The 25,687-nt window shown below is 33.8% G+C and overlaps 1 protein-coding gene across 1 annotated transcript in view; it reads right to left on the minus strand.

The window, feature by feature from the left end:
* arid5b (AT-rich interaction domain 5B) overlaps positions 1-14,464 on the minus strand; it is a 115,426-nt gene extending 100,962 nt beyond the window's left edge. The window contains exons 1-3 of the mRNA XM_058793270.1: positions 14,166-14,464; positions 13,656-13,910; positions 1,456-1,690 (exon numbers count right to left, since the gene is read on the minus strand). Of these exons, the coding sequence (XP_058649253.1) occupies positions 1,456-1,690; positions 13,656-13,910; positions 14,166-14,186 (511 nt within the window). The 5' untranslated portion in view covers positions 14,187-14,464. The remainder of the gene's footprint in view (positions 1-1,455; positions 1,691-13,655; positions 13,911-14,165) is intronic.
* Between the last annotated feature and the right edge of the window lie 11,223 nt (positions 14,465-25,687).

Raw genomic sequence — 25,687 nt, forward strand, 5'->3', positions numbered from 1 at the left:
TTTCTAGAAATCATTTCAACCAAACAACCATTGTAACCAAGCATATTCAAAATAGAAGATTTAATTTGAAATAAGGCATGCTATGCAAAAGAATAATATATATATATATATATATTATTCTTTTGCCTAACAAGCATTATTTCATATATATATATATATATATATATATATATATATTAACAAAAACTTTTATAGATTTAACATAATTTATTTATTGACTTATTGGGAATATTAATGATTCATCCTGCTTTTGACTAGCGTTACCAAGTAACATCATGTTTACAACTTTGATTTGATAAACTAAAGACTATTGGCTATTTAAAAAATGACCAAGTCCTTAAACATGTCCTGCCAGAATTTCCTGCTTCACCATGAAAAGAAAACAGAGAACAAAACTAAACTAAACTAAACTAAACTAAACACCTCTAGCCATTTCTTAACACTCTCATTCTAACAAGGCAATTAAGAATTCCAAAAAACACTTAATAAAAAGCACATTAACGTTTGTAACATTCACAGTTGTGCCTAATCTTAAATCGCCAGCAAATTGATCGTGAGTATTCGTTATCACCCAGTCCGAGCCAGCAGATATTTGCAAAACAGGAACGCAGCCAAAATGACACATTTATAAGGTTGTAAATGCACACAGTGCACTATATACACACACCGGTAAATAACTCTTGCATTACAAAGGTTGCAAATATAACAACTCATGTGATATCACTCCTCAACTGTGTCAACGGCTAATAAAAGAAACATATGCTATTTATTGTATCGCCTTCATAACACAAAATGGAGTTTGACCCCGTTTCGTTTAGTTATCAAGCACACAGTTATTTCTATTTAAAATACCCAAAAGATACAAAGTATGAGCAAATGTTTTGTTTTTGCCGAAGCTAAAAAACTAAACATACAATGCTTTGATAAATTCAGATCCTTACTGAGCAATCACACAGGAAGTGTAATCACACTGGGTGTGATCCGTCTGCACATTAATGAGCATTTACACACCATATTGTTCCCAGTTAATGAGAGACACAAACAACCGAAGAAGGGAAAAGCGCAGAGGGAGACGAATGCAGGGGCGACACCCTGCCTGTTTAAACAAGTGTCATACTCAAACACTTTCTTGTTGTGTCTTGTACAATCACTTAAGTTTCTACTCAGCATAAAAAATAGGTTTGATACTCATAAAGAGAAACATTCAAGCCATGTTATTATCTAGGGCTGCAGGCGGTTAGTCGTGACAAACACCACGTTATTTTCTCGAACGTTACTTTAATGCATACATGAAGTGGCTTACTGAGATCTATGCAATTAAGCGCTTTCGAGTGTCTTTCCTCGTGTTCTTTACAAAGGAAATGATTGTCATAAAGAATACCGCCGCAATCAAATCATTATTCATAATCCAGTCTTACTGTACAGCTTGTGTAAATGAGAAATCGTGCTGTATACCGAGCTCAGCCTTCTCTTTGAGGACGTCCTTGAAGTTGAGGCCGCTGTTGAGTGTGGACTCTCTGTATTTGTGGAGCGCTTCTCTCTGGCCGTTCTTGCCGAGCTCCTTCAGCACAGTGGATTTCAGGGGTACGGCCCGCAGACCCTTGTTCCAACTCGAAACGTCCGCCACCATCCATTTCACCAGATCCTCCAACTTCACTATGACTTTCTCAGAGACGGCGATCACTTCATCCTGTCGAGAGAAATACGCAAAGTGAGGAAGGGCACAGGTGTAGTGGCAAAACCATGCAAAACTTTCTTAAATTCCTAATTTTATAAAAATATTCACCATTTTCTAAATTGTCCCTTACTCTGTGTGCGGCAAACAAATGTTAATAAGGTTAGTAAGTCTCTTAAAATATCAGATAATTTGACAATGCGGTATCCCAAAATTAGTAATGATATTTATTTAAAAATAAATGAATAAATAAAATAATTAAATTAAATTAAAAAATATAAGGAAAAATATAATAAAATAATAAATAAAATGAAAATTTTCAAAAATTAAAATTATAAATAAGTAACAAAAAATCAATTAAATTAAATAATATAAAATAATTAATAAAATAAAAATATTTTTAATTAAAAATAAATAATATAATAAAATAAATTTAAATACAATTTAAAAATACTTTTATTCAAGGATGTATTAAAATGATCAATGACAGTAAAGACATTTACAATGTTACAATGTTTCTACTTTGAAAATTCTAAAATAAATGCTGTTCTTTTCTTTTTTGCAAAAATATTAAGCTATTAAACGGCTATTAAATATTAAATATTATTAGTAGTATTTTATTTATTAATATTTATTAATATTTTTTTATTTAATATTTGTAATATTAAACGGCTTTCATTTAAAACAAAAAAACATCAAGTTGAGCCCAACGTAATGACCCCATTACCAAATATTTGACTCCACACAAACAAACTAATCTGATTACATTATTTGCAAAATAAGAGTGTGAACAGTCCTAAAGATCGGATTTGAAAAATAAATGAGAATTGGGTTCAATGTACACAGCCTAAGGCACGAGACAAAAAGCACAGTCATTTCTTTCTTTTAATATATACTTGCTCAGGTTGTAATTCATAATGTTGTAATTTCGAGTGCAATTCAATTTTAATGCATCACTAAGGCATTACAATGACTTTGCCAAGCAGTCTTGCTTGCTTTATACGTTTATAAAAGTTAAGCAAGAGCTTTGCTTGTGACCTGGCACGGGATAACAGAACAGTCCCAGTTATAAAGGGAATCTGGGGAACAGATGCGTTCGGCTTTGGCAGAGCACTGGATCATGCACTTTTGACTGACTCCGCTGCACCGTTCAGCACGCTGAGAAAATTCACTGAATGCTTCCTCCGCATTGTTTGGCTACGCTTCCCAAGTGTGACCCAATAACGGCGAGCATAGATCAGAGGGAATACCTGCTCTGCGACACTACAATATAGTTCATTTCTTTGTTTCTTCTCCGTTCGGTGCTTCATTCTGCCGGATCTGCAGGCAGCACTAACTTTCTGCTGAACAGGCCATGTCTAATTACGTCCTCTTTAAGAAGGGCTGTTTCTTTTTAGGTTTCAGATTTTTTTCTTGATTCCATAGAATAGGTCCCATTGTCATGCTGTCAAGCAAACAATTTATCTCTCGCACATGCTGAAAATGGAACTTTACTTCAGTGTACTTAACCGCACCATATGAAAAGGTTTATAAAGTTACCAAGAGGTACAAAGTCAAGGGGGTTTGGCCTTAATAAAAGCCGCAAATGAAAGGATATGAATGCGTTATCTATGATTTCCTTGCACCGGGGCATGTATGCATTCCTCTAGGTTCACATAGCATTCCTCTGCAATGTAGAATACTGCAGTTAAAACCAGTGGAAACTCAACTGGTGGGTAACGACACAGAAATGGAAGATCAAGAAGCATAATCAATCAGAAAAAAAGTAAAAAAAAAAAAATGCAAACAATAACATTTTATTTTTTATTTTAGCTTATTTTGCTATCCTAACTATGTACCATTAATTAGTTGCATTAACTATACAACGGTGCATAGTTAGGATAGCTAAATAAATAAATAAAAAATAATAAAATCATTTAAAATGATTATATGAATATAAATAAGTAAAAACACAATAAAAAAATGAAATAAAAAAAAAAAAATAAATAATTAAATACTGGTAGTAAAAAATAACTGAAAATACATTAATAAAAAAATAGAAATAGAAAAAATGAAATTAATGAAAATAAAATAAAATAAAATAATGTAAGCCAATTAAACACTCCAAATATCTTTTACTTTTCATTTTGGTACTATGTTAGATGTCAACTCGCATTTAAAGAAAAAGCAAAACTATTTGAGAACCACTAATTTAAATGACCTTTTTTCATCCACTGTGGATATAAATGGAAAACGGCTGCACACCTCCAAATGTTTGCAGCAGAAAAATTAATCTAGCCTCTCCATAATGACCATTTGAGCACAAAGGCATCTGTTTTCATGCGTATATAAAGCTAAGTGGGTCAAACACTGTTAATCCTGACGGCGACACAGCAAACTTTACTATGAGATCATGTGCCCCGCTCCTCCGCTTTGAAGCTCTGACTGCGCCTCACTGCTTTAACTGAAATATCGCTTCATGGTGTAAATTCATTTAGGAGGAAACAAATTTAAAAAAACTATAAAAAAAAAAACCTGAGCAGATTGCATTTCCCTTCTATTATTAAGTGATGTTATGAAAAAGATCAATCAAAGGCTTTTACAGATTTCCTTGCTTTACTTTTGGATTTACACTCGCTTCCTTTTTATTACCCTTTAAGGGTCTTTCAGAAGTAGAGTGAAGAGTTGTAGACGCCGAAGCCCCTGAACCAGAGTCATGCTGAGCCCGTCTCACTCCGCTGATTCAGGGTCAGCTCAAGAATTCCCCAGGTCACCGCAGATTTGTACACCTGCTTGCATGCCGATTTAATTATTGACCTGCTAACGTGAAAAATAGGGCCTTGCAGATCATTAGGAAGTCTTTTAAAGTCTAGTTAAAAGTTAAATCAAGTATTAAGCTTGAATAATTGATCTCACTCTGAGCTCAAACTAGAATCTAGGACTGGGCAATACAACATATAAAAAAATATACATGGGTACTTTTTAAGGCACATTATTTTAACCAAATAGCCATAATTTTCCAATAAATTTAGAATATTAATTTAAGGCAAAAAAATCTAACTGAACACAAGAATGAATATTTGATTATTTCTATTTATATGCATATTAACAATGCACGGTATAAACATGGAAATTTACCCACACACACACATATATATATATATATATTACCAAATGGCATGATGCAAATCATCATTATTTTAACCGAACAGCCATTACTTTCCAATAAATTTAAATTATTTCCATTTATATGCATATTAACATCAACCATCACCATCAATATTTACCTACATGTTTTCACCACAACATTTCAATACATGAAAAATGGCATAATGCAAATCAGTCAATAAATAAGTGTTTTAACATCATTGAAAAGTTTGAAACAAATCCAACTTTAAAAGTCTAAAACTCTAAAATTTGAAATTCTATTAAGCCATGCCTGTCTAAATTGTTTCATACTCGCATACAAATTACAGACACACTCTTTAGGAAACATAATAACCAAATAAATTATCAACATCAGAATCATTATGAATGATATACTGCAAATATTAAAAATATCTGTAAGAAAGCAGCACTCGGCTGCAGATTAATACGAGAGTATTAAAATATAAATCAAAGAATACAATTCAATCTTGTGTTAATCCATTCCTCCATTATGAAAACACCCTGAGATTCAACACAGTATTAGATGTCCCTAATTACTATGCATGTAAACTACAGCTAATGCTTAATTGTACATAGCTAACGCTGTTGTACAAACTTGTTTAGATTTACAAATATTCCTATCGCAATCGAAGCACACTTAAACCTAGGAGTTAATGGTATGAACAATCTTATAGCCTTTATAAATTATTAATTAATTTTATACCATGCTAAGAGAATACAATCATAATAAAGCGATTTTCAATTCAACACAAATTATTTATATGCTAAAACCTATTTTTGGATAATCTAGTGAAATAAATATTTTACAAATGAACACTATGTTATCCAATTTGATTATTTTCTTCATTTGTAGAGTGAATAATCCAGACTACTAGTAGCATTATCAGCCGGCTAGTATGAACAATGAATAAATTTAGATAAACTTAACTTAACGACGTCACTGACGTCATACGTTCTCAAGTTTAGACCCAAATTGTCACAGTTTATTTTCTCATCTCATAACTCCAGTGTTGCATTAAACGTCTGTTTTGCACATTCACACTGAAGACGAGACCCACGGCTCCATCCTGCTGCAATTAGCACAGTCGCTGTCAAAGAGGCATGAACTGATTCAGAAATAACTTACAGATGTGCAACTGAAATCTCTCCTGAATCTAATTCAGTTCCTTTTACAGCACGCCAACAACAGCCGTTTGTTTGAGCGCGTCGAGCTGCGCTCTGATTGGACCTGGAAGCGCAGCGCTTCTTCAGAATGGGCCACTCTGAAATATGATGACACTGCTTTACAAAATTAAACCCATTTGTCATGAAACATGAGAGCTTTGAGAGACAATGCAAATGTTTGCTCGAAACGCTCAGATGAAGGTTAAAGAAAAACAAGAAATATCTATGTCAACCACACACTGGGGGTTAAAAAGTTCAACTAATCAGGATTTAACAAACAAGTGCCTTGATTGTGCCCATCAACCAAGGTGGACTGTTTTAGCTTGAATTTTTCAAATTAATATTTTTGGCAGCAGTTCTTTGAAGAGGATAAATTTAGAGACGGAAAAGAGGCTTTGTGAAGTATGTCAGCACGGTAAAGTCTCCAAGAAGTTGTGTCTATAAATTCACACCATTTACAGCACCGTCTCCATAGCTGACAAAAATCTTCTTGTAAACAAATCCACCGTATTCTACAAAATACTGTATTTCAAGCAATATATGAGCAATAAATGTTGCTTATTGTGCATAATCCAAAGTTTTTATGTGATTGGTTAGAGCAATAAAAGGATGAAGAGGGGAAGTAAATGTTGGCAAAGATGGTCCCTGTTCACCGTCCACTTTCACTGTAAGGTGCAGCCAGTGAAATTTCTGCAAAAATTTGCAAGTAAAAAAACAGTTTATTGTCAATAGTGCATATACGAAGCACAGCGCACACAACTCACTTTTAAACTAAGCAGCTTTCTATTGGCCAACACAGCAAATCACCGTGTCCAACTTGAAATCTGTGTGGGGAAATCTTTCGTTCTCTCGCGCAAATTCCAGACTGCGTGGATTACCGTTGAAATTTGCAGAACAACGGAAAATGTGAGACTTAAAAAAAAGCAGCTTGAACATTCTGCTAAATATCTCCTTTTACATTACTGGTCAAAAGTAAGTCATTTTTAAGATGGTTTTAAATGATTTTGAAACAATTATGCTAATCAAGGCTGCATGTATTTGATCATAAATACAATAAAAACTATAATATTGTGACATATTTAGTGCTGTCAAACAATTAATCGTGATTAATCGCATCCAAAATAAATGTTTTTTGTTTACATAATATATGTATGTACTGTGCATGTTTATTATTTATATATAAATACACACACATGCACGCATATATTTAAGTAAAATATGTTTTATATATATATATATATATATATATATATATATATATAAGTTATATGAATATAAATATATGCACATGTAAATATTTTCAAAATATATACTGTATATGTGTGTATTTATGTATACATAATAAATATACAAAGCACACACACATATATTATGTAAACAAAAACCTTTATTTTGGATGCGATTAATCGTGATTAATCGTTTGACAGCACAAGAAATATTATTACAATTTTTTACAATTATTACAGTTTTTACAACTTTTACTCCAGTCTTTGGTGTCACATGATCCTTCAGAAATTATTCTAATGTGCTTACTAAAACATCAGTAAGATTTAAAAAAATAAATAAATAAATAAAAAAGGGGAACTAATACCTATTCAGCAAGGATGCATTCAACTGATCAAAAGTGTGGTAAAGACATTTATAATGTTCTATTTTAAATAAATGCTTTTCTTTGGAACTTCCCATAAAAATAAGCAGCATGACTAATTAAGAACAATTATTAATAGATGAGTACCAATAATAATTGCTTATTATTGAACAACAAATCAGCACATTAGAAAGATTTCTGATGAATCATGTGGCATACATATTTAAACAGAAAACACTTTAATTTGTAATAATATTTCACAATATTACTGTTTTTACTGTATTTTTGATCAAATAAACGCAGCCTTGGTGAGCATAAGAAACTTCTATTAAAAACAAGAAACTTTTGAATGCTAGTATATGAAAAGAAAAGCCATACAAATGAGTACATAATAACAGAAGTTATATACATAGGTGAAGTATCTCTTTAAGACATACTAGTCACTGCCTAGTCAATTACGAAAATATGTAGCTTTGCACATCCCCAACGTGAACCGCCACGGGAAAGTAAATAACACGTTACGAAATGTTACCTACAAGAGGAGTGCTGATTTCATTTGAACTCTAAATATGTCTTAGGGATTCAAACACAAACAAGGACTGATGCCAGGCAGCAGAGATGTGTCTGGATTGCTGCCACACGCTTCCTGCGCAACTCTGAATCTCCAGGTTTGGAATTCAAATAACAGCTGAAAGAAGCAACTAATAAGACATTAGCACCCTTCCCTGGATCCTTTGAAGTTCCTGGCACTCACAAAGAGGACATTTGCAAGCACATTTGCACACGCAGCCATTATCTTTTCTTAAACACGGTTTATAAACGCACAGTACTGGAGGTTTCGTATGGATATGCAAACTATGCCTGTTAGACAAAGTGCACAGTGCTTGCTGGAATCTGATATGCAATCTATTTATAAAGCACCAACCCCATTTAGTTCTGCTCTTATGTCACATAAATGCTATTCAAGAGTATTGCCAGTGCCGAGTCTGTCGACACAGCGTTAAAACCTTCTGTCTCTCTCTCTCTCTCTCACACACACACACACACACACACACACACACTAAAACAATGATATTATGAGCTAAGGGACTCTAGAACAACTGGGTCCAATTAAAGACTGAAAAACTGTGAGAGCAGCGCTGAGCTCTTGCCAAAACAATTCCTCCCTTAAAAATGACACATATTTTCTGTGAAATACAATCACAGATGAAATATTGGCTGTGCTAGGGAGTATTCTGTATCTTTATTTCAGGAAAAAAAAGTTTTTCTGCTTTAGGACAGATTAAACGGGATGAAAGACAAGAGGAAATATAATTAGAAACAAACAGATCCGCGTGAAGCCGAGCCGAACGCCAGTGTAGTGGAGTACAGTAAGACTGTACGCCCAAGAATTTGTTGGCCCAGGAGGGCAAAAAAAGTCGATTCAAAAAAAGCAAAAACTGCACGTCTTCACAGGAGTGTTATGTTGCCCTCTCTAGGCACAAACTCTAAGTGTTAAATTTTATCGGCTTGCTGCCAGAAAGAGATCACTGCAGGCCTGTTGCTGTTTCAGCCACTGCTATCCTTCTAATGAATGACTAACCCCAGCCAGAGGGGAAATTACATCACCTGGGTGTAGAAACAAAAAGACAACTGCAGATTGGCCCTGTTTTATCACACAAGCGTACTCGCATACCTTCCTGTTTGCATACACGTGCTCGCTAAACATTAGCACACTGCCAGTCGTGTTATGTAAAAGTCTTCGCTGGTGAGCCTTCAAATAAGACTGAATGTTCATCAAAAGTTCAAACGGTTTAGATTCAGAGGAATTTGTCAGATCAGTGGCACTCCAATGTTTTTGCTTCGAGCTTTTAAAATAAACATCAAGCGGTGGCCCAACAGTACCAAAGCCGTTTAGCGTAAACAATGATGTCAGACTGCAATTTTTATTTATGTATGTATGTATGTATGTATGAATATAATATTAGATTATTTAATAATAAAATAATAATAAATATGACTAAAAATCAATTATTTTATTATAATATTTCATTGTAATATTATTTCAATATATAATATTACAAATGTAATATATTAATAAATGAAAATTATATAAATATAACTAATCAAATTTTTTATTAGAATTAAGCAATTTAAATTAATAACATACAATTCAGTAAAAACTAACCAATAATAACTGCACACCAATGTAGTCTGTGTCTTATTTTTATATTATTTATAAACAATATAAAAATAATTAATTACATAAAAATGTTATTTTTAAAACTTTTTCAAAAGTTTTAAAACTATATATATTAAACAATGGAAATATTTAATAATGTAAATAAACAAATAAAATAATAAAAATAAACAATATAAAAATAATATAATATCAATATTTATATAAATATTTTAGATTGTTTAATTTTGAATAAAACAATTTCATTTTCTACACTAATTACACATAATGAAATGCTAAGTTGTGTTTTATTATTTGCATTTATAAAGTTTTTGCACACTCTCTGCGACCCTATAAGAAAAGAACTGTCATGACCCATCAATTGAGAACCACTGACATCGACTCTCTTCTCGTAAACAGAAAACATGTCTATTAACATAGCATAGTGCAACCTCTGCAAATGCATGGCAGTTTCTTTGATAGCTGATTAACTTTATCAGCGGTCGCTCGGGTTATTCGCTGCAAATGCAAATGTAATTTAATTGGACAATCTGCTGAGTGCATCTGAGGCTGCGGAGTTGTGAAGCTCACATTACTGCAGGTGCTTTGGCTGATACTTAATCACATTGTTATTTAAATTCACCATGTCTCATTTAGCAACAACACTGGGAATGCACAAAAGAGTGACGGACATTCTTCACAGTCTTTTTGCACAATACTTGTTAGGACATGTGTAAAACAAGTACACTCCATATTACAGCAAATAAGATGCACACAACATTGCAGAATTTATATGAACACTTTTAAACAACATTAACTCGAAATATTTTGCAACCGAATATAGAAAATGAAAACTATTCTCTGACAAAGCTGGCTATATTTTGGAACTGACATACTTCTGTTAATCAGCCAATCAGACAGTTGTTATTTATTATTATAATTATTTTCGTCACTTGTTCACATAAAAAAGATATTCTGAAGAATGTTGGTAACCAAAAAGGTGACAGTAGCCATTGACTTCCATAGTATTTTTTTCCCCATACTATAGAAGTCAATGGCTACCAGAAATGTTGGTTACCAATATTTTATTTTGCTATCTTTTGCAAACCTGCATGAGTTTCTTTCTTCTGTTGAACACACACACACACACAAAAGATACTTTAAAGAATGTTTGTAACCAAACAGTTGACGGCAGCCATTGACTTCCATTATATTCCATAGAATTTTTGGATAAACTATACTTAGAAATATGTACTAATAATAATGTTAATGTTATTACTCCTAAAAATAGTTCCCAAAAATGACTAACAGCTAAGAAAATGGCCCATATTCTCAAAACTGGAAAGTATACCTAAGAGCGGTGCATTGTCCTTGGCTAGTAATCCTATCTCCCAGGCTGTTTCAAGATCAGCAGTCATGAATGCGTAATAAATTTGAAAAGCAAATAATTGGCATTGCTGCTGAGTGGGGGAAGGGAGGGAGGCCGGTGGCAAGTTGGAAAGAGAACAGGGCTCTGATCAACTGAACAAACAGTGTATTAAGACTAATGCTTTTCCTCAATAACACCTCGTTACACTGTGTAAACAGTATGTTTTCAAGGTCGATGCTGGCAACGGTTTATGTTTCCACCTAATATTGATAATAATTCAGCAAAGTAACCTTGACATTTCGACAGGGCTTCACACAGAACCTGTTGATTATTTTGAAAAGGCTATTTGATCCTCCACTCCATGGGGGGAGGACAGTAGAACAGTAGAGGTTCACACACAGCAGATTGTCTTTTTGTATTTGGGATCGGTGATTACATGAGCAGTGCAAGATAAAACAGGTACAGACCTTGTTACATTACCAATGTAAGACCGCAGCTGTGCTGCTTTGTTAAAATAGCAATTGCAACACAACTGCTAGAGCACAATGGATGGGAAAGCTTTCCATGACATTCTCTACACTGTCTTGTAGACACTGTTTTATCAAAATATGCTTCATGTGTTGTCAAAAATAATATTAGCTCTGTAATAACAGTAAGAAATTATATATGAGATAAAATGATCATTTATATGACCAATATTTTTCACCAGTATTCACAATGTTCTATCAGTTATCTTATTTTAAATAGTTCATATATAAACTATATTATAGTTAATATCAGAAACACATAAACTACGACATCAGCACCACTGTGTGTTTAACAGAAAATTACTATGTTCATACGTAAAATATATTTTAATTATTCTATTGTGTTATTTGCACAGATTATTTGCATGGCATTTGCAATGCATGACATTTAAAGTTTGCTTGAGATATTATAAATTAATTAATTAATTAATAAAAATAAATAAATAAATAAATAAATAAATAAATATATATATATATATATATATATACATACATACATATATCAGTCGTTTAATGTTTGAATCATAAGATGAATTATTGATAGTTATAGTAATAAATAATGAACAAATAATTATGTAAAAATGAAAGTCAATAAAACAATTAAAACTGGTTCTGAATATTAGCCGCTGAACACATAAAAACATTAAAATAATCATTAACATTCAAAAACAATCTGTAATATTTATGACTGACTCAACCTGACTACATTAGTTTCCACAAACAAAACAATTTTTAATGGTCAGATGAGGTAAAAAAAATAATTTAAAAAAAACTATAAAAATCCAGTTACACTTTTGACAGAGTACCCCATTGTATTATTATTATTGTTATTATTATTATTGTTGTTGTTGTTGTTGTTGTTTATCATTGTGTTGAAAATGAAAGTCAATAAAAATGTAAATTGGTTTTGAATATTAGCCACTGGCTACATCAAAAAACATAAAACAAAAATAACCATCATCAGTAAAAAAAAAAAAAAAAAAAAAAAAAATTGATGACTTTATTTATTACTTACTCAACCTTACTACATTAGCTTCCACAAACAAAATCATTTTAATGCTTTTTACACTTTTTACAGAGCATCCTACAGATATCACGTTATTGTTATTATTTGAATAATCATATAGTATTATCAGACATAATTATATATTACTTTGATATAACAATGTATTACAAAGTAATTACAATCAGCTCTACAACATAACACGATGTTATTAAAAATCATTTAAACCTTACTTATATAAATGCACAGCAGCATAAACAAACACAGCATTGTAGAGGAACAATGTTTCAGTACATCAAAGGGTTAAATCCCCAGAAAGAAGCTTTTTCTGTCGGGCAAACACATCTCAGCTTGTGTGTAATAACGTGGAATGAGGCTGCAGCACTTTGACATAATAACCTTCATAAATGCCACTCGCTCCCTTTAAGGCATCGCAGCTGCTTGATCAGCGCGCCGTTATTAATCAATTCCTATTGATATTAGTTCGCATCGCACACTTCAAACGTCTGGCTTCCATATTCTCCAGCATAAGCCGTATATCATTAGCGGCGATCAGCAACAGTACACTTCACATCGATCGTTCGCGCGCGTCCCGCGTATTTATTTGCCTTGATCTACGCGTCTCATCAGAAGCAACACTATTTTATCAACAATCAGCAGATCGCAACGCCACAACGAGGCGCTTCAGTCGTCTCGATCAGTTTCCGCACTATTGTATTTATCAGATGAAACAAGCAAAACACTGATGTGACAACTTCACACAATAGCATCATTCTCATCATCGCTCGCTGTTTGAAATGCAAGCGCTAAACGCTCGTATGCAAATGAGCCGAGGCGAAATTAACACAAGGGTCCACTATGACTGCACGTCTATTATTAAACGCGATGCATTAGATGTCTTGTGATCAGACAGCGGAATAGATGCGATGCAAAGCCGCACGCAGCTCATATTTCATCCATACCACAATAAACACATCGCGGAGGGACGGAGCCCTTCGTGGAAAGCAGGAAAACGAGAAATTACCTCTCCGTGAGTGACATTTCTGCCCTGGGGGGTATCTTCTGGGAGAAAATAAAGTTTGGAGCTGGATAGAAGTTGCTTGGTTGTCCTTTCCTCCCATAAGAGCTGTAGTTCTGCTATGCAGATGGGGTCCCCTGCTTTACATCTGACCAAGAAAAAATCACCCAGGGACAAAATTCTCGCTTTGCCTTCAAGGTGAAATCTAAACGCCTTGTAGAAAATGTAAGGTCCGTGCAAACCACAAGGTGAGCCTACCCACTGCGGAAACACAAATAGACATGCCATATTTACATTCAGCAACACAGGCACATTTTATATAACGCAGGATCAGACGCGACCAGCGCATTCCAGCTGATCACATGATAAATCACATTATATGGAAATATGAATAATAAAATATTAACTTTTCTCCTAAAGTTTCTTCCATTGATTCCTTATCGTAACGTATGCCTAGATGCGCGCGCGCAATAAATTCATTAGAGGCAGAAATGAAAGCGGAGTGGATGATATTACCAGGAGTGAGTTGGGCTCCATCTCGTCGCTCTGAATTGATTAAACTCAAACATTCTCTCCAAACTTGTTGGCTTGAATGGATCACCACAGGTCCTGGAAGAGCAAAATATCAACGCGAGCATCAGCGCGACGACCTTCAATATGAAACCGACGCGGTGCGAAATCAACTCACTTAAAATGTCCGCAATTGATGCCTAATATTTTTTCGACCTCTATAGTTTCGCTTACGGTCATTTTGCTACATTTTTGGTCACCGCGTATTCATATTAAATTCGTGAATGCGAATCGAGCCTCGTGCATGTGCAGTAAGTCAGCCGCTCGAAGTCGTTTTATAAAATCCCACCCCCTCTTTCGACAAAACCTGGCGCTGATTATGAAAATTCCCCAAATGCAAGCACGGGTTATAGATCAACCGATTTTTTAAGACGCTAAACAAACGGCGGTATTTGCTCATATGCGCGATTACGCTGGTACGCCTCTGTCAGGACCTGTGTAAAGGAGGTTTGTATGAGTGTACCGAAACATTTCCTGCAGAGATTCTTCCTTTTATTTCTCGAATGCGTTTACTGTATAATCATTTAATATAATCATTATACTAATGCAGCAACATTAACGCGCGTTAAGGAGTCTGGGTATGGCGGGATGTGATCGGGATTGTTATGATCCAGAAGCGCTTTTCATGATCGCAAACGCTGTTGAAATGTATCAAGCGCGTGTAAACGCTTCTAATGGAAACATCCTAATATCGTCCTTTGAATTGTTGCCATTATGGCGGCTGTGATTTGAGCACGGTCCTTGGCAGTGCGAGAAAAAAAAAAACTATATTACGCCCCTGTCGTGTGCTTTAGGCGAATAAATGCCATAGTAAGAAACACGTTTGTTTGCTAAGAGAAATCAAACGTCTTACAAAGCGATCAGACTCTTAATGGAGCACTTAGTCACGCTTTTTATCGAGAATTAAAGTCGCGGGGCTAATTTGAAGGAACGATTTGATATTGCTATCGAGCTTTCACACATTGGAGACGAATATAAACTAGATCTGTCATACAAATAGCAACCCGATTAATATTTATGAACATTAATATGCGTGCTGCATACATCGATGCCGGTGAGGTTTTGCTCATGTGGTTATTTGCCTTACTTCGTAATGTATGGCTGTGCCCTTAAAAGTTGTAGCATATGGCCTAAATTACAGGATGTAACATTTACGTCAGCTATTTTTATGTCTTATGCAATGTTTTATCTCTAGTCACGAGGGGCAGCTGGTGATTATGGATGTGATCACATTCATGCTTCATATAACAGCCTAACCCAAATGAACTGAGCAGACTTGAATGTGATTTGGTAAATTTGAATCATAAGACATTATTTTGCTTTGGGGGCGGGGTTATTATTCTGAAGAGCTGGATGAAACTATGAATAGAATACATCTAGGTGACCAGGATTTAGATGAAATAATGTATGGCCACGCAAATAGCTGATAATTTTGAAAAATAATTAAATAATGATAATATAAATACATTAATAATAAATAATTAATTGTAAATAATTAAGGCATAATTAGATACACATTAATAATTAATTAACACGCACACACATAGTTGGTCATATATATTTAATTATTTCTTATTTTCTTGCACATTATATAGGCTTTCTAATAATCTTCATTAATAATTTTATATATGTATGGATAGATATCGTATATTAATGATAGGTATTGTGTAATGCAGTAATGCAATAATATATCATATTTGGTCATTTTATTAACGAACGTTATTATATAATAAGAGGATAAGGAAAAAAGTATATATTATTGCAATCTTAAGCATGAGTCAAAGTTTCATGACATTATTCAGTGATCTGTTAATCATTATATAATATATTTGCACATCTTGGTAATTAAGGTTATTTTAAATGTTGTCAACGACTTAAATCTCGCAGATTAGAATGAGTAAGATATTGGTCGTCAGCCAGCATTTAAGTCATTCTACTCTGCAGATTTTATTGCAGCAGTGTGATAGTATGTGACCGTCCTTGTGATTGGAGGAGGGCGGCGCTGTAAACGTCATGTCAGCCTATGATTAAACTCCTTTATTTGAGACAGTGAGCGGTAATAGCAAGTGCATTCAAGCACACCATCAATCATCCCACTGCACTGTGACACGCATTGACATGAGAGGTGAAGACAGCCTCTGTACAAACACAGATCCCAATCAGATAAATGAACATGGATAAGAGCCACAACAGACAACATGCCTAATACAATGTTTTTTTTTTTTTTTTGTTAGATGGATTAAATACTGAATGATTCACGCCTTTGATTCCTGTCAAGCCCAAACATATATGTTTTTATACTGCCTGTATGTGTCCTATTTGTTATTTTAGACCAGTCTCATGCTTTTCTTGGCTGTTTACCATCTCGGATAGTCATTCCCTATCTTTATAAGCTATTTTAAAATACTGCTCTCCTTCCCGATTTCTCCAGCAGTAATAAATGATGATGACGATGTTAAGAATAATTTGCCTCACAGATTGTGTGTTTCAGTATCTGCTTTGCAGCATAGATTTCTCGTGCTTGCTGACAGTATGAGTAGAGCAGATTGATAGCCTAATCTTTCTCTCAGAGCTGCAAGGAACATTTGCAGTTTGAAAGCTTGTGGAAAAATTGAATTCTCTCTCTCTCGCACCGTGAGACTCAATGTGCTGCTTTGCCTGTCAATGGATTTTTGCATGACTATGCGCTCTTCAGCACTCCATTAATCCCCATATTTGTTTTCAGAACAATGCGACACAAAATGTACTTCATTTTCAGTTCTTCCAAGCTACATTTGAATACAACTGACAAGTTAGACGCCTTGCCATTCACTCACTCCTAAATGCACTAGTGTTCTTCTTAGTAAATTGCCTGTAATTATATATTATCCTCTTTGGTTTCAGAACCTGTTTTGAATTAGAAGCGGAGTAATTTCCGAGGATCGCTCCGAGGCATTGAAATGCTGTTCACCTTACCGTCAGTAATTTGCAGGGGTGGGCAGCAAAAACAGCATCAGCACTTTTTTTTTCTCTCGCTTTAGAGATAACATATAAATTAATGACAAATTGCTACAAACTCAAGACCACTGTCAGTGGCAGAAATCACACACTGCACCCCATTCAAGAAGAGCAGAGCAGACCTCACGCATAAATAGAGATCATGTGCATTCGCTGAAAAATATAACTTGTTTAGAATGTACAGAATTATGATGCATTGTTCAACATATTTTCAGATGAAATATATTTAGTAATTTATAATACACATTTATTATCATGTGCTATCATCATGCTTCACTATAAGGGCAAGAAGAAGACCCCAGGGACATCTTGTGATGTCATCTGATTTTCACAGAATCTTTAATGTACATCTAAAATAAGTTTGAACGACAAAAGTAATAAAAATATATAATATTAATATATATTCTAATAATATATTCTATATGATAAAATATACTCTCTATCTATATATATAGATAGTATTTGAAATAAAATGTAAATACAAAATAATACACATTATTATTATTACTATATATAATATAGTCTTTTTAAATTGAAACAAAGTAATATATATATAATTATAATATATGGCATACTATATGATATAGAAACTGTATAATGTACAAATAATATAAACAATAAATAATTATAATAACATTTAAATTAATTATATATATATATATATTGAAAAATACTATGTACATGTTCCATGATATAATATAAATGATATAAAAACTATAGATTATTGTATTCATGTAAATAAAATGTTTAATTTGCAGTTTAATTTTAATGTGTATATATTTACATGTTTATGTGTAAACATTTTCCATATAAAAGTCTCTCTCACACACACACACACACACACACACACACATATATATATATATATATATATATATATATATTTTTTTTTTTTTTTTTTTTAAATAATCAAATGTTAATGTTCAGATGAAATCTCAAAATTAAGATGAGCAAAACAGGTAAGATGTAGTGCCATAGTGCCATCTAGGTTAATAAAGGTGACATTTAAAAGTGCTGAAGTTTTTCTGTATTGCCTGCTTTTTATGTTTGTTGCAACGCAACTTTTTATTTTATTTATTTTTTTGTTAAAATGCAATTAAAGGGTTAGTTCACCCAAATATTTAAATTCTGTCATTAATTAGTCACCCTCATGTCGTTCCAAACCCGTAAGACCTTCGTTCATATTCAGAACACAAATTAAGATATGGAGGCTCTTGGATTTTATCAAAAATATCTTCATTTCCGAACGGTATGACATAAGGGCAAGTAAGTAATGACAGAATTTACATTTTAGGCTGAACTATTTCTTTAAATTAAATGAAAGAAACACATTCACATTCACACCTTTATTCATCATAGATTATCCAAATAGAGCTGGGCTGGCACAGGATTTTTACATTATCCCAACCATATTTTGTCCTCGACAACAGCATACTGTTATAGAAAGACAGCCATCAGGTGTGCTGCAACATGCTGGCTTGAAAAACAGATGAGCATATGTTTAAAGCACATGTTCTGAATGACGTGCAGGAATATCAAAGACTAAAATAATCACCAAATGAACTGCTTGGATTTGTCATGCTGTTTATTTATTCAGAATATCTCTAATATCTCATTGCGCCAATTTTCAGTTAAAGGGAATGTTTATCAATCATCTTTACAGTTCCATCTGCTCTCTCTTGTTCGGATGCATAGACACAGAGCAGTAAATAGGATGATATATGAAACTGGCAGAGATGATGACACCAGCCAGACAAAACAACATATGAGTTTCCACCTAAAAATAGCAAATATTGCTGCGTTCTTCCAACACCTCTCGCTCATGTTTAAACAGATCAAAAAAAGCATTCAAAATAATATTCCAAAACTCTACAAATGCTCCTTTTTACCTACCAACATTTTTAATATTTAACTCACACTGAAGTCTACTTTTGGTTATGCTTTGGTTTAAAGGAAAAGAACTCACTCTCAGGCCATCCAAGATGAGTAAATGTAGTAGATGAGTTTGTTTGTACTTTAAAGAAATTTAGCTTTACATCACTTGCTCACCATGGATCCTCTGCAGTGAATGGGTGCCGTCAGAATGAAAGTCCAAAAAACTGATAAAAACATCACAATACAAGTAATCCACACCACTCCAATCCATCAATTAACATGTTGTGAAGCGAAAAGCTGCATGTTTGTAAGAAACAAACAAATCATTAAGGCATTTTAACTTCAAATTGTAGCTTTTGGCCATAATCCATAATATAGATTTTTCCAGTGAAAAAGTCGTCGCACCTTCACTATTCAGGATCCATTGATGAGCATGTGATGTAATGCTAAATTTCTCCAATTCTGTTCCGATGAAGAAACAATCTCATGTCATTACATGGACCGAGGGTAAATATTCATTAAATCTTCATTTTGGGTTGAACTATTTCTTCAATTATAGTTTTTAAACCCATGTCTCGTTTGTTAAAAGTAAAGTGTGTCATTCAGTGCCACTAAAGTCACCAAACGCAAATGCAAAAATGAGTGTTTTCAAACAGGTTTCCCAACACTCCGCCAATGGACGAATAAACGGATAGCCCCGCCCCCAAGTTATGCTATTGGTTGAGCCAATCTGATGTGTTGCTATGGAGCTCAAACAAAGCGATATGTTAATTGCATCACAGTGTTTACACTTTTCAGGGGAATCAACCTATTAATGGCTTACTTATACAGTATCTGTCTCTACAGAAGGTATTTTACAACAACAACAACAACAACAAAAAACATTACATTTCACCTTTACGTAAAACTGCATTGTTTCAGCACATGAAACCCTTGCCTAATTTCACATGATAGACCACAACATGACTTTTTGATGGATTGTGTATTGTGCTTCGCTAGATGAAAGCACACTATAGCTTTATACAGTAAAAATGGAAAACACATGCTCCCTTTACACTGTGTCTTTTGTCAGGAAAACAAAGCAATATCTCCCATAGGATGTCACAAACACTGACTGCTGCGTCTGTGCTCGAGAATAATTTGATTTGCATGCTTCTCAGAAATCATCGCTGGTTACTCGTGCTTGAGAAGAGCACCTTTGTTGGCAAACATATGTGTGAACCTGACTGGCAAATCCAAACATACATAAGTGCAGCATAAATATCTTCTTGTTAATGGTGCAAGGCTGTGGAAACTAATAGTCGTCAGCTCAGCTTGACAGAGGGCTATCATTAACATGAGAATGAATGGCTTTAATTTGCAGAACAACAAGGGGGATTCTCAGAAAAGCTCTGTGGCCTTTTCATTTCTTAGATGTTTATGTCCATTATTTGAATTGTGTCATTGCCAAATCCTTTTCCACTTTCGTATGATGCCTTTGGTATTGTATGTAGTGGCCTAGAGAGGATTTCACCATGACGACAAATTAAAACAGTGACTATATGAGTCATTTAATCATTGAAGTGGGTAAGTGGGAATTGTGCAAGAGCAGCGTAGAGCCACACGGTAACCGAACTGAACTGAAAACACATAGATATGCTCTTGAGGATTCACCTTTCAGGTCTTGCTTTGTAATATGCACCAATATTAGCAAGCTGTAATTATTTGGAAAAAATGAGGGGTAATTATTTGAAAAGAGATTATTTGGAACATATATATCAAAAATATATATATCATTTAGTCACCCCCATGATATTACAAACCTGTTTATTTTTTCACCATGTAATTTTGCATTGAGCACAAAAGGAGAGATTTAGAAGAATGTTAATGCTGCTCTTTTCCACACAATTAAAGTGAATTACCCTTGTTGAATTTTTCATGGGCAAAATCCAGTCGTTTTAATAAGAATTTACACGATCTTGAATTTTGTGAGAGGGTAAAAGATTTTGCCACACAGAATCATATCTTCAACATTGGGTTCGGTGATGTAAAATAATATTTTTGAATTGAATAAAACTAGTTCATTTAAGTGTTACTATTTCAGTGTAATCAATTTGACCTATTTGCAAATATTTTTATTTTAAAATATAGACATAATATTAACTTTTAACTGTATAATATGCTGAAAATGTGTTAATGTTTCTTATGCACTGTAAAAAAAAAAATAAAATAAAAAGTTGAAATTTTAAGGCAACCAGCTTCAGCAGATTTTTGAGTTTTCTCAACTTGTTGTTTTAAGTCTATACAACAAAAATTTGAGCAAGTTGAGCAAACTCAAAAATCTGCTGAAGCTGGTAAAAAAACATTTTTTAAGTTCGCTCAACTTTTTTTTTTTTTTTACAGTGTGGTGTCAAAATCATCATCCTTACACTGTAAATTCAAAACCATGAAAAAGTTGAGTAGTTTGCATCACTAGACATTATTGTCTGTCGCTTAACATTTGTATCGTAAAACAGTCATCGAAAATTTAATGTTTTGCTACTTACATCTTACCTCGCATTTTCACAGTTAGAATGGTGAAACCAGTGAAGCGCCCCTTCTTTGATTTGATTGGCCATTAACTTTTCATCATCCTAATAACGGTACATTCACATGACATCATCGTCGACACCTCTCATTTACTTTAAATGGAGTGACGTCAAGTGTTGCCAAACTGAATTTTGGGTCCGTTGCGTCACGTCACTGGCGTTGCTTTTCAATTTTTCAAGCACCAACGCAGGCGTTAGCCAATCAGTGTGAATGGGGCATAACAAACAGAGCAGCATCAGGAATATCAATGGAGCTATATGACAACAGGAAAGCTTTCAGAAAAATACGTCTCAGCAACAACAAAACCATTATATGATTTTAAAAGTCCTAAAATATAGTCATATAACCATTTTAAATGGTGATTTTATGGTATTTGTAGCCATTTTTAGCGACTGATGGTCCCCCAAAAATGATTCCTTTTGTGTTCCGCTGAATTAATTGGTCATGCGGGTTTGGATTGACATGAGAGCATGACCTTTATTTTTGGTGAATTGTTTCTTTAAGAGCAATCCATCAAAAAACAAACAGTTCCAAAATACTAGTCCCCTTCATTCAACACAGAGTTCACTGTGTGAGTCTGAAAAAAAAATCTGTTTGCTGGCAAGCATCAATTTGTGCCTTGGGGAATATGACACTGGGCTGATAATATTAGATCAATATCCATGTCTGTTCCTCCAGCAGCACTTGCTTTCTATCATTCAGGCACATAATGGCTTTTACTGCATTACTGCATAAAGGCCCAGGCTTTGAAAGGCAACTAATTGGAGACGTTGTTTTATTTTTTAAGATACGGCTGCAAATGATCGAGTGCTATCATGTTCTGAGCGCGAGGTGAATGCACTAATGTCGAGGCCACTGGATACAGCCATTACCATACAGTTCAAATAATACCGAAGGTTCTGCATAATTCACACTCCTGCATATAATAATGCAACTCATTACAATGGAGCTCCTATGCTTTAAGGAGTGATATTAAAAATGCATTATTCAGCCTGTTATACAACACGTTTCATCTGTCACTGAGGCAAAACGCTGCTTTGCATTATACGAACCTTAACATTATCACACCCAGAATGGATTAAACAAAATGTGGGAGCCTTGAAACGGCAGAGGAACCAGCAGAGCTGGGACTTGTTATAGAAGGTGGTGTAAAATTTCACATTCAATTATATTGCACATACTTATCGTGTTTCATGTCAGTCTATCCTAGTCCGTTTGAGGTGCTGCTAATACCAGTTTGGATAAAGGCAAATATTTCTCATTATCGTCGCTGGTTGTGACATGAACAAACTCCCACTCACATACATAGTCAATGGTTGCAACACGCATGAAAAGGCTTCAAACCGCTCTCCTGAGTCTCTGCTGACAGCCGACGGTGTCATTCTGGGACTGATCGTAATGCTGATTAGAACATGAGCAGTACATTTGCAATACATGAATACAGGCCGGGGCTAGTTGGCTTATGGCCTGTATCTCAACAGCTATTATATAGGTTTTGAATCCAATTTCACGAACGTGTGTTTATCTGTAGCTGTGATTTTGTATTAGATTATTTTTGTGAATTCTGTTGTTCAAAGTAAAATTACAGTTTATGTGTGTGTGTGTGTGTGTGCGCATGTTTGTGACAAATGAGGACATAAATTTGTATAATGACAAGGGTATGACAGGTATTACAAGGAGAAGGTGACTTTTCAGGACATTACCTCATGTCCCCACTTTTCAAAACGCTTATAAATCACACAGAATTGAGTGTATTGAAAATCTGAAATAGCACAGAGTTTCCTGTAAGGGGTAGGGTTAGGTGTAGGGTTGGTGTAGGGCAATAGCACATACAGTTTGTACAGTATAAAAACCATTACGCCTATGGGATGTCCCCACTTCACAAAAACAAATGTGTGTGTGTGTGTGTGCGTTTATTTTATTGATTATTATTTTTTAATTTATTGTTATTTTATTTTAAACACTTATTTTATACTTAAATACTTATTTTATTTTAAATTGTATACAATTTATCTTCATAGTTAGCAATATTTTTATTTGTTTGTTTTGTTCTTTATTACTATTAATATTTTAAAATAAAATATTATTTTTTAAAAATGTTTCTATATTTAAAAAAAAAATGAAAATGAGAAATGTTGAAAACTAACAAAAATAAAATTATTATTTTTAAGATTTTAGCTTTTATAATAACCCTGTCACACTAATATTTTATTATATAATTGATATAAAAGTATTGATTTATAATAGTAATTATAATATAACAGTAATTAATAATTCAATCATAATAATTTATTGGGATTTTATTATTATTATTATTAATGTTGTTGTCGTCATTGCAATAATTTTATTATGTTAATGATTGCTCTCTTATTAATATAATAATAACAATAAATTATTATTTATATATGGATTATTTTTAATGATCCTTGTTATTATTATTATTGTAATTGTTGTTGTTGTTGTAGTAATATTTTATTATATCATTTATTGTATTATTATTCATATAATAATAATACATTATTAATATTTAAATATGGACTATTTTTATTAGTCATTGTTATTATTTTAAATCTTAATTATTATTATTTTAATAATAAAACAATTACATATTGCAATAATAATGATTAATCAAAACAATCCATATATAAATAATAATTTATTGCTATTATTATTATTATTATTATATTAATAAGATAACAATCAATTACATAATAAAATTATTATGTGTGGGTGTACTTAAATTTCTATTTCATATTTTTATTGTTTACATTTTGACAACAAGGTTTTTTTACTGACAGCTTACCTCATCATTTATTTTGTTTGCTTTGCTTGTACAAACTGTCTGTCTGACATTACAATGTCACAACAGCTTTGCAGTCATAGTGTGAATGATGTGTTGCACAGCAGTGCGGCCGTGACACAACTCTCGTGAAGCACCAGAATCGTGCTACAGTGACCTTTTTTTTTATAGGTCTCGGCTTTATTGACAGGAAACATAAAGTGTTAAGTGTACAAGCTAGTCTTAGATAAAGACAGCACATCAAACACAATGGGTTTTGTTTATCTTATCTGTGAGACTAAGTGCCGCTCGCAAGATCCCGACCTTCCATTTGATACGCACAGAATAAGTTGAATCAAATCAAACAATTCACGCAGCAGAAATTTCAGAACAACAGCCAGGAACTATGGGATATGACATTTTATATGTGTGCCGCCGGTGCATTTCCCATCGTGTGTGACACAGTACATTCCTGTGATAGCGACTGAAAGCGTTCTGTCAATAAAACCTGACCTTTGCAACTATTCTCTTTCTTTTTCTTATTTCACTTGAAACCAGCGCAGGCAAACGCACAGTATCTCTCCAGATAAGACGACTCTAAAGCAACAAAATGATTCTTTTCAAATGAAACAACAGGGTGGGGTTGATTTACTTTTACTTGCGCTGCAGTGGGAAATTAATGATTTATACAACGAGCCCAAAAGACTGGATGAATTTCATTATGTAAGCAACATTAATGGTGCCCACCAGGACTCCAAATGAATATAAACTACACTTGAAGATAATGGGCTGTTATTATTGAGTTCTGTTGAAACAAAGAGGAACCATATTGTTCATGTTTAAGTCTCAGGTTTCTAAAGAGGAACGATTCTTATGGAAATGATACGGGGGAAAGCGGTTGAAATGTCATGAGCTTAATGCAAACAAGGCTGAGCGCTCTTAAACATTTGCATTGGTAAAGAGCTGACAAAACAATCTAGGCAAAGCACTAAACCTGTTAGCTTTAAAAGATTTTTACTGCACAACAGAGCTATCCGCCACATTTATTACCAGTGCAGAACAGCAATTGCGCCTGGTTTCCTTGAACAATGCAAACATTATTTTTGTGTTCTGTAACACGACTGTAACCACACCGAGTTGAACGCGCCGCGCTATTTTGCAATGAAAACAAGGTCTTAAATTACATGGCAATTTAGGAATGTGCGGAAAGCCAAGAGGCTACCAGTCAAGCATTCTGGATAACCTCCAT

The sequence above is a fragment of the Onychostoma macrolepis genome, chromosome 12 (genome assembly GCF_012432095.1).
Source record: "Onychostoma macrolepis isolate SWU-2019 chromosome 12, ASM1243209v1, whole genome shotgun sequence".
Lineage (NCBI taxonomy): Eukaryota > Metazoa > Chordata > Actinopteri > Cypriniformes > Cyprinidae > Onychostoma > Onychostoma macrolepis.